Source organism: Manihot esculenta, chromosome 16 (genome assembly GCF_001659605.2).
Source record: "Manihot esculenta cultivar AM560-2 chromosome 16, M.esculenta_v8, whole genome shotgun sequence".
NCBI classification, from domain to species: domain Eukaryota; kingdom Viridiplantae; phylum Streptophyta; class Magnoliopsida; order Malpighiales; family Euphorbiaceae; genus Manihot; species Manihot esculenta.
The window spans coordinates 2,271,382-2,282,002 of record NC_035176.2 but is presented as its reverse complement, the minus strand read 5'-3'; the positions used below and the strand labels follow the sequence as shown (position 1 = coordinate 2,282,002).

At 34.4% G+C, this 10,621-nt stretch overlaps 1 protein-coding gene across 3 annotated transcripts; it reads left to right on the top strand.

The window, feature by feature from the left end:
• Nucleotides 1-1,277: 1,277 nt before the first annotated feature.
• On the top strand, nt 1,278-9,538 carry LOC110603334 (heterogeneous nuclear ribonucleoprotein U-like protein 1). Of its 3 annotated transcripts, none has more exons than XM_021741032.2 (10): nt 1,278-1,574; nt 2,621-3,384; nt 3,510-3,698; nt 3,780-3,888; nt 3,997-4,055; nt 4,136-4,277; nt 4,370-4,458; nt 5,396-5,780; nt 6,128-6,251; nt 8,912-9,538. In XM_021741032.2, exons 1-10 carry the CDS (start codon nt 1,418-1,420, stop codon nt 8,952-8,954), a joined length of 2,061 nt encoding a protein of 686 aa, XP_021596724.1. In that variant the 5' UTR covers nt 1,278-1,417; the 3' UTR covers nt 8,955-9,538. The 3 variants fall into 3 exon arrangements, with proteins under 3 accessions (XP_021596724.1, XP_021596723.1, XP_043807744.1); XM_021741031.2 differs by having other exon boundaries at nt 1,279-1,574; nt 5,393-5,780; XM_043951809.1 differs by lacking the exon at nt 1,278-1,574 and adding an exon at nt 2,170-2,325 and having other exon boundaries at nt 5,393-5,780.
• The last annotated feature ends 1,083 nt before the right edge of the window (nt 9,539-10,621 follow it).

Here is a 10,621-nt window from a genome sequence, read left to right as displayed (position 1 = left end):
GCCTTTTACGAGTCGAACTCGATTATAATATTTAATTCTCGAGCCGAGCTCGAATCAAATATTAAAACTCGAGTCGAGCTCGAGCTCGAGCTCGAACTTCCAAACTTTTTTAATAAACGAGCTTGAGCTTTACAAAACTCGGCTCGGCTCGGCTCGATTACACCCCTAACTCGACTATAAAAAAAATCGGATGCCAGAATTACTATTTAATTTCTAAAATTTATAGTTGATGTTTTAATTTTTAAAAATATATTATTTCAAAATTTTAAAAAAATTCATTCATTAATTAATTTTTAACTTTAATCATTAAATATTTAATTTATAAAAATTTATTAATAATCTTTTAAATTTATATAAAATCTATATAGTAAATTTTTTAAAATTTTAAAAATATTTTATGTATTTTTTAATTAAGAAATTAATTAATAAATTTTTTTATAGTATGAAGATTAAATAATAATTTTTTTATAATTTAATTATTGTATTTCATACCTTTTTATTAGAGTCTGTTCATTCTTACTATACCAACTTCCCCTTTATATTCATTTTTTATTACTTTATTATGAATTTTTTTACATTGAAAATTTATTATGAAATTTTCATTACATAGAAAAACATATAAAAATATTGAAATATCTTGCAACATCCTTACCAGAAAATTTATTTTCCTTAAATAAATAGAGATTAAAATATATGAAAATATTTTTTATGTTAAAATACAAAATAATCTTAATACTATTTATATTTAAAATGCTTAATTTTTAATGATGTGATATTATTCATATTAGTAAATTAATAGCAAAATTTATTTAAATAATAAATTTTACTTATTACTTTAAAATAATTTTTTTTTATTCAAATCAAATCAATGGTCATACTCATAGCTCTTTTTTTAAATTAATATATCATTATCCTTCAAATTAAATTATTAGCATTAAAAACTTTCATTAATTTTATCTGATCAAACATTCAATCATTTATTATTCAAAATTAAAAATTATAATTTTAAAAATAATTTATTATAATTATTTTTATAATATAATTTAGAAAATATTATTATCAGTCTAATTATCTCATGGGATTGAGATATAAAATATTATCTATATAATATATTTTTCATAAAAAATATTTTTTAAATATCAGTTATTTTTTATAAATAAATCATAAAAATATTATCTTATAATTATATTTTAATTTTTTTTTTTAACTATTTGTGTGAATTTATTGGCCAAGCCCAGCAATAGCCATCATAGCTTAATGGTGTCTCTCCACAGCCCCAACCCCCAACCTCAGCCCCGAAGTCTGTTTATAATGTATGATCTAAACGACGCTCCGTCCATTGATTGGCTTTTCTTCTGTTAACTACGATACTCGCTCCATTTCATTTCGTACGTAATTTCTCTCAAAACTCTCATCAATGGCGTCCTCGAAACGCGAGTTCGCGCGTGAAGACGATGCTCAACCTGAACAACCCGAGTCCAAAAGGATAAGGTCTGATGCCGATGGTTCCGATTCTCCAAAAATACAGCCTTGCAGGAACTCCGTTGTTCTCAATCCCGCTGATTGCAACTTAGGTTTTCTCTTTTCCTATTCGTTTTCCTATGGTTCTAATTCTTTTTTAAGGTCTAATATTTGTTCACAAGTAATGATTTAACTTTCCATACTCATTGATAAACCATCAACTAGGATTGAACTTTGGCGTTCTTGGAATACCAATGCTTGAGATGTTTTTGGTAAGTGTTAAGGATGAAATGGATTGGACTTAAATATGATGGTTTTGGGAAGTAGAACAAATGATGAGCTAAATTAACCTATACAAATATTTTATGCAGCGAAATCTAGTGTTATAGTTATTTGTGGAAAGAAATTACCGTCTTATAAGCATTATAATTATGGGTTACTTCATTTGAAGCTATTCTCTACATGGGAAGTGGATAAGAGGTGAAGTTGGTTTGATGTAGGTCTGTAGAGGTTGTTAAATTTGGGTAAGGCCTAATTCACCAAAAAGCTAGTTATCACCCAAAAGAGTGTCTAAGGGCACATTAGACATTACTCTTATCCCAAACACACTCCCTCGCTTTGAGTGCGTACTCCTATCCCAAACATATTTACCGGAGACCCACGCGTTGAGTTATGGAGACCCACGCTTTGAGTGTGTACTCCTATTCCAAACATATTTACGGAAACCCAACATTGGTGGGAGACGCTCTGATAGCACATTAGTTTAACTCACCTCCAAAACTAGTTCAAGGGGGAGTTGTTAGAAGGGCACGTTACTCTTATTCCAAACCCAAATCTATGTGGGATTCAACAAGGTTATAGAAGGTAAGAAAAGGAGCAGATATGAAGCATTGAGTGCCATTGTGAAATGGAAAAAGAAATAAGGGAATGAGTTGGGCCTCTGGTATGCAGAAGTTTGTTCCATGAAATCTGTTGTCTATATTTGATATTTTGTGAAATAAGAGTGTAACAACTTTGAAACCTTAATAATAATAAAAAAAGAAATTATCGCAAGACAATAGGTGACAGTTTCTGGTGAGTTTGTGCTAAAAGCTATATGACTTGTGAAATCTTTTTCTAGGTGTTTTATTTCTTATGTTTGATGTTATTGCTTATGCAGATTTCGACATTGGAGATGATGGTCTTAAAGGTTCTGCCCTTCATGAGGAGGGGTTTGCTTATTGCTGGTCTGGTGCTCGTGCAAATTTTGGAATCACTGGAGGGAAGTATTGTTTTGGTTGCAAAGTCACATCAGCCCAGCCGGTTAATATGGAAGACACACCCCCAGATCAGCAGCATCTCTGTCGTATTGGTATTTCTAGAGGAGATGGTGCAGTGGGAAGCCTTGGGGAGACTCTACACGGCTTTGGTCTGGGGGGAACAGGAAAATTTTCTACTGCTGGAAAATTTTCAGATTATGGTGAAAAGTTTGGGGTTGGAGATACAATTGTGTGTGCTGTAGATCTTGAAAGTAAACCATTGGCTTCTATAGGCTTCGCCAAGAATGGAAAATGGTTGGGCATTGCAAAAGAATTTGATGCTGGTCCGAGGGGTCTTGGAGTGTTGGATTCTCCCATTAAAGAGCTACAATGGGAATCAGCCCTCTTTCCTCATGTTCTATTAAAGAATGTTGTGGTTCAGTTGCATTTTAGTGTTGAAGATGGACTTGTACCTGAAGAAGGATATAAACCATGGGCTTCTGCTCTTGAAGATGGGAATGCAATAATGGGACCTGTTTTCCCTGACATAAGAGATTGTGAAGTAATGATGATGGTGGGTTTACCCGCTTCTGGTAAGACTACATGGGCAGATAAGTGGGTTAAAGAACATCCAGAAAAGCGTTATGTTTTGCTTGGGACAAACCTGATTCTGGATCAGATGAAGGTTTGTTTTTGCTTTGTAGAATATCTGTCCTTTTTGCATGAAAATGTTGTCCTGTGCCTGCTTTCCTCTTTGTTGAATGTTTCTTCAATTGTGTCATTGCTTTATGAAACTGATTTGTCTTCTAGGTTCCTGGGCTATTGCGCAAGCACAATTACGGCGAACGATTTGATCACTTGATCAGTCGAGCAAATGCAATATTTGATATCCTACTGTCCAGGGCTGCCAGAACTCCTCACAATTATGTTATTGATCAAACTAATGTTTTCAAGAGTGCACGCAAACGTAAATTGCGACCGTTTGCTAAATTCCACAAGGTACTTGCACAATGATATTATTCTTATCATTTATAAAAAGGAAACTTCTCCTAATTGATTTGATTTTCATATCACAATCAGATCGCTGTTGTGGTATTTCCAAAACCAGAGGAGCTGAAATTTCGTGCAGATAGAAGATATAAAGAAATGGGAAAGGAAGTTCCAGCTGATGCTGTGAACAATATGTTAGGTACTTTATCGTTTCTATCATCATTCTGTATTTTTACCTTCAATTTCTTTGATTTGTTGCATTCCTAATATATTCTGGTTTTATTATGGCCTTGCAATTTTTTCGCAGCTAATTATGTTCTGCCCATGAGCAAGGACATGCCTGGTTCAGATGAATTTTTTGATCAGGTGAATGTCTAAAACTTACATCTTATTAATCATTTGGCTTACTACAGATGTATGGCTGATTATGGTGGCCATTTTGTAAGGTTATATTTGCTGAACTTGGTCGGGTAGAAGCACAAATATACTTAGAGGACATGAAGCATGGTTTAAATACCAACTCTGCTCCATATTATCAGGAAACTTCTGTGGCCTCATCAATGGGGCCTTCAGTGCAGAATCAAGGAGGTTTATTAGTCATCTCTGTATCCTTTTTCTATGGATTTATCCATATAACTTATTTTCTCTGAATAAGGTTTTGATGTTATTCCTTGATTCAGTGGGTGGTGGCAATTGGGGAAGTTCTGATCCTCCTCATGCATTGGGCCCGCGGCATCTATTGAACTATGGGCACCAAATGGCCAACCAAGTAAGTTGGACTTCCTCAATTTGTCCTGGTTACTATTTCTGAACTAGACAATCACCCACACAACTTTAATATTTTTTTAAATTATAATTATATAACGTTATGTAGTGTCACTTTATTTTTTATATTTTTATTATTTACTTATTAATTCCACATAATTATTAACATATAAAAAGAGAAAGGTATTGCAATAGTTAAATAGAATTGGCTGTGATTTTGAGGAAATTATCTAATGCATGACGCACTTTAGTTTGATATTGAAAGTATTGTATATAATTTTTCACTGTGGAATTATTGCTTATAAGGTGCATAAACAAAATGGTTGAATATATACATAAGAAATATTTAACTCTTATTTTTTTTCCCTTTAAATAGATAAAATGGATGGGCATGCACACAACATATTAAATTATTCATTTTCTTTACTGTTATTAACTTGTGTTAAATTTAAGAGATCAAAAGGTGGTAATAATAAACCTAATGAATTTTTTAAACTACATATTAGTTAATTTTATTAATAAAAATATAGCTTAAAGAGTTATAAAGCATTATTAACCTGCTCTATTATGTATTAGATTATTAGATATTTGCTTTTTGGTTATTTATTGGAATCGAAGCAAAAGATTATAAAAGACTTGCAAGAGAGGGGGCTATGATTAAAATTGAATGAGATGAATGATGGAGAGAGGTAGAGAACCTATGAGCTTAAATGTCACTTGGAAAAGAATAGGATAAACTCTCAGTAATATTTTGTAAACCTGTTTCTAAGCTTAGCCTTATAGTATTTATATAGATTAGGGTCTGTATTGTACTTTGCTTATGCAAGGTAGATCTAGCGCTGTTAGCGTGTTAGGCACTAAGATTTGAATTACCAGGGTGTTTATGTTACCTATGCCTGAATGAACATCTTATTAATTATTAGCTGTGTTAAATGCAGCAGGTGCAGACACTATATCAAGGACAAGGATACTGCTCTGGTGCATATCAAAGCTATCAATATCACTCTGTATCTAGAGCACCTGCACCTTATAGTTCTAATGAAAATTTTGGTCCACCACACAATGGGTACCTCAGAAGTTATGGTGCTATTCCTGCTGACCCATACCAGAGCTACGGGCCTGTAGACCGCTGCAGCAGACCAAATCTTGATGTGAAGAGTACTGCAATTTATGCCGCTCCTACATTTGACGCGTATAGGAATACTTCAATTGAAGCTTCCCAGGTTGGAACAATGAGGTCGCCTTCATTTACAAACGCTGGAGGTCCTCAAAGTGTGCAGGCTCCCATTGCACCCACATATGCTCCTAGTGCTTGCCCTCCTTATGGTAGTTACCCAACAATCTTTTAACATATAGATATGCATAAACTGTTCACAAGAATGTGAGATGCTGCTTTGGCAGTTGCAATGGGGTCATGCTAATGTGAATCTTTAAAGCTATTTGTGGAAAGGTGCATTTAACTTTGATTAACATTTTGAATCTCTTTACTGTTTGTCAAACTGTAATCAGCCTCCTCTGTTGCAACTGCCAAGCTAAGAGCTTCTCTGTTAAGAGATCAGAAAAATTGTACACAGATTCCTGATACAAAATCATTGTACTGATGATTGCTATTTTGGTTGTGTTGGCTTGTATCTAGGCCTGCTGTCTTCTGATCATATTGTTGGTTGCTTCAGGTTCACATTATGGAACTTCTACTCGGCCAATGTCTACATTATCAACTTCCTCACCAAGGCCCCCATACAGAAATATGCCTAATGTTCTGCAGCATCCAGATGGATATAACCCTCGTTGTACAAGGTACTACTAATTGGTGTAAAATTTCTCTTCGTCATTCTTCATAGCTTCAAAAGAAAGAGATTACACTTGAATCCCTCAAGAATTAGAAAGCTTGAAGAAAAAGTTGCATATATGGATTGTGTTTGTTGGGCTTATCTCAAGGGGGGTGTGGTTCTAGTCATGTGTGGGATGTAAATCTCATATCATGCAGAAAAAGAAAACAAATTGAAAATCATGAAAATCGAAAAAATATTTTTAATTTCACGGTGTTAAACAAGCTTATTTGAAGTTGTTCGATTGTCAAACGAGTTCATTTTGTGTCACATAAGCATGACATGGGACATACTGATAATGTTCGACATTATAAGTGTTGAACTTGTTTGTCATCCTGCATTGTTTGTTGCACAAGTGTCGAACAAGTGGTTCACTTACGGGATGCACAATGTTTGTGCATCACCTGCCCTAACTCCTCGTATTTAAATTCACAAAACTTCTTCCATTTTTTTGTATCAAAAATTTTTTGCTTCCTCTATTTGGTGTTAGAAAATTTTTATAAGGACTATTTTGTTATGTCATAATATAGGAAAATTTAAATTAGTTATGATAATTAATAAACAAATAAAAATATAACCAACGTAACTTCATTGAATAACAATTTACATACATATACAGTATATATATCAATGGTGATCACTACTGGCACATTCTGGATGTCTTCTTTCATGTACCTTGTCATGGTCTTGATGCTAGAAAATATTAGGGATTTGGATCATCATGTGGTCGGAACATTCAAATTAGGAGTGCGTCCTTCAGCCGCTGATGGATTAGTATAACTAAATAAACCAACACTAGAAGACATATACACATATAATCTGTGGAACCGCTTGACATGTAATAATGTCTAGAACTAGAAAACTCATGCATTAGACTCTGATGGGAATGCGAGAATATGCAGGAAACATCGATCATAATGGTGGTTGTGGTGTAGCATAAGGACATAGTCGGCATTGAAGGAATCAAAATCTATCCCATGAACTAGTTCTGAGAAGGATAAACACTTAGTGACACGTAAGATTAATTTGCCTTATCCTAATAAGGCATGAATTGATGATACTATAATGGGAGAGACACTATATGCACATTCCTAGCATCTCGTGCTGTTTACACTTGTTCGCCTTTACGATACTAGCATGACCATGACTCTTATTCCGATTCTTATCTCTAACTACTGGCGAAACTGAGTCTGGAATAAATGGGTCATTTAAGTCGTCTATGTTAGGAGATCCAGTTGGTGCAGGATGAGGAGCTGACATTTGTATTTGTCGTCTCTCTTCCATCATACAGAAAGAAACAGACTCAGAATATGACAAATAGATGCCACACTCCTAGTGGCTAGGTTGGCAACAATAGCACACTCGCGCATCCTTTTACAATACAATTAAATAACAATATTAGTTTAACTAAAAGATAATTATGATATTTAAAATGAGAAAAAGGATAACAATATTAGTTTATCCCTGAACCCATTGTCTCTCCTTTAATGGATATCCAATGCCTAGACACTCTGCAATACCTCTCCATATACTCCGAATGAAAATGGAGTGGCGCGATTGTAGGCAATCATGTAATTATTTTGCGATCTAGTGGAAATGTACTTCTATTCAATTTGTGTCGCTCTTTAATAAATCAAAATTGTGCAGCACATAAAATTGTTTTGGTTCAGCTGGAATATGCTGCTTTATACCAAATTATCGCATTAGCTATTGTCCGTTTCTTTTTGTATGATGGAAGAGAGATGACCAACACAGATATCAGCTTCTCATCTTGCATCTCCTAATATAGATAAACTCAGTTTCACGAGCAGTTAAGGTAGGAGTCTAGTTTTGCTAGAGGTCGTAGAGGAGAACAAATGCAAGCAGTACGAGATGCTAGGATGTGCATCAAGTGCCTCCCCCCATTAGAGTATCACCAATTCATGCCTCATCAGGATGCACTGAATTCATCTTGTGTGCCCTCGAGTGTTTATACTTCTCAAAGTCGATACATTGGATGAATTCCGCCTCCTTCAATATCGACCACATCCTCTTCGTGGATAACCGGTCCTTATGGTGTACCACAGACACCATTAGGATTGATGTTCCCTGTATTCCCATCAGAGAGTATGTTTGAGTCTTCCGGTTCTAAATACTATTATATGTCTGGTGGTTTCACATGATATATGTATGCATGGTATAGTGCTGAATTTGGGTATATGCCTTTTGGTGTTGGTTTATTTAGTCATATTGATGTATATACTATATGCGGCTGAAGGACGCACTCCAGATTTGAATGTTCTGAGTTCACAAGATGATCTTGGATCTTTTGAGTTCACAAGATGATCTTGGATCTTTTGAGTTCACAAGATGATCTTGGATCTTCCGAGTTCACAAGATGATCTAGATCCCAACATTTTCTAACACCAAAGACCATGGCAAGGTCGTTTACGAAGTTTACATGAGAAGAGATATTAGGATATGACACTGTTGATACATATATTGTATATGTATTTAAGTTATGTTTTCAATGAAATTACGTTTGTTTTTATTTATTTATTAATTATCATTGCTAATTTAAATTTTATAAAATAATATTAAATAAATGCTAATTTAAATTTTATTATTTTGTTCTTACAAAATTGGAAGCAAAAAATATCAGAAAGAAAGAAAAGAAGTTTTGGGGGCTTAATTAGGAGGAAGCGGGAAAGGTGACTGTTGAGTTTTAATATAAGTATCGAATAAGTCTGTGCAACTAGCCATGCGGGATGGCAGGTAAGTACAATATTTATAGTGTCAAACATTACCAGCGAGTGCACGTGACGAATTCATTCCGACAATCTAACTGTATGACTATCGAAAAGGCTTTGTTTGATATTATGAATTCAAAAATATTAATCGGGTTTGCATGATTTTCATTTTTTTTTACATGATTTGAAAGAAAAAGCTCAATCTCAGCTGGATGAGGTTTGTTAAGCTTATCTGCCGAGCTTTTAACCTTTACATTTTGAAAGAGAGAACGAAGATGGGTAGCCTTCTTCCATTTTGGTGTTTGTGAGCTTCTTGAATTAACTTTTCAACATCTAGATTCTATTGTAATCTCATGATGATTTATATCCGACTATATGAAAAGGGTCTGCATGTTCCTATGCATATATATAGACTGCCCAGTAACTTGCATGTATAGGGCTGATAGGCAAATGCCTGTGATGGCCCTTGTATAATACATACGATAGTGTATATTTTTTTGAGTATATACTATCCCATATTCAAGTCCGTTGGCTCGATCAATCTGGATTCGTGTTGGATAAACTTATTAAGAGACTAAAAGGCATCCTTCCAAGTTTTAAAAGCATTTCATATTCAAGACGTAAACTCTTCAGATCGAGGCTCCAAATTAAAGAAGAAGGAACCTGTATTATCTTATCTCGCCTCTTAGGTATGATATAGTATATATTAATATCATTATTTAATCCAATTAGATGGACATGCCTTAGTGCTTTAACATTAAGAACCAACTGAATTAATCTGAATAACCAGCTTCAGCAAATGTCAAATTTATTTTCACTTCTCTATGTTAGAATCCGCTATTCATCTTGATCTTTTTTTGTTAAAGTAACGCATTGCTTTTTATTGCCATCGTGGTTAACATTTGATGATCTTTCTTGTCGACATTGCGAAATTGTATTCAGTGTCTATCAAAGTTCAAATTTGGAAAAGATGTAGTCTGAATTTTGTGATCTTGCACTATATTTATGATGGCTTATTGAAGCTTCCAAATGAGATTTTTAACATAAAGGGGTGTGGTTAATCTTCGGTGACCACGCTATAGTCTCAGGTGGCTGCAAGTAGTTGAAAGAACCACGTAATATCAATTCATGGTACAAAAGTATGACCAAATTTGAGGGTCATCTATGGCTGCTGAAATAAAAGGTATATAGGTCCCAAGTATTTGACGATTGATCCCTGTAGCATGTATGAGCCCCTTTAAAACTTGCGTATGCTTTATCACCATTTCATGATTTGAGTCCCACCATCAACACATCCCTCCCTCTCCCCATTTTGGAATTATAAGGTAATTTTCATGGGGAATTCACCTTCTAATCCCTTGCAAGCCTGGAGGAACGCTCAATCAAATGTATTAATTCTCTTACATTTAACCTTAGATGACATTTTCATACATGAGAACATTAACTTGACTGTCTAGAATGTCGTCTGCCACAGCTAATAACTATCATCTATTCATTCCTTATTGCTCGACTGGTTTCCCACCAACTAGCAACTCATATGTCTGCTCGTTTGTTTCTTTATTAAGGGGCTTCTAACGTGGATAATAACTCTATACGCAATAAGAAAATA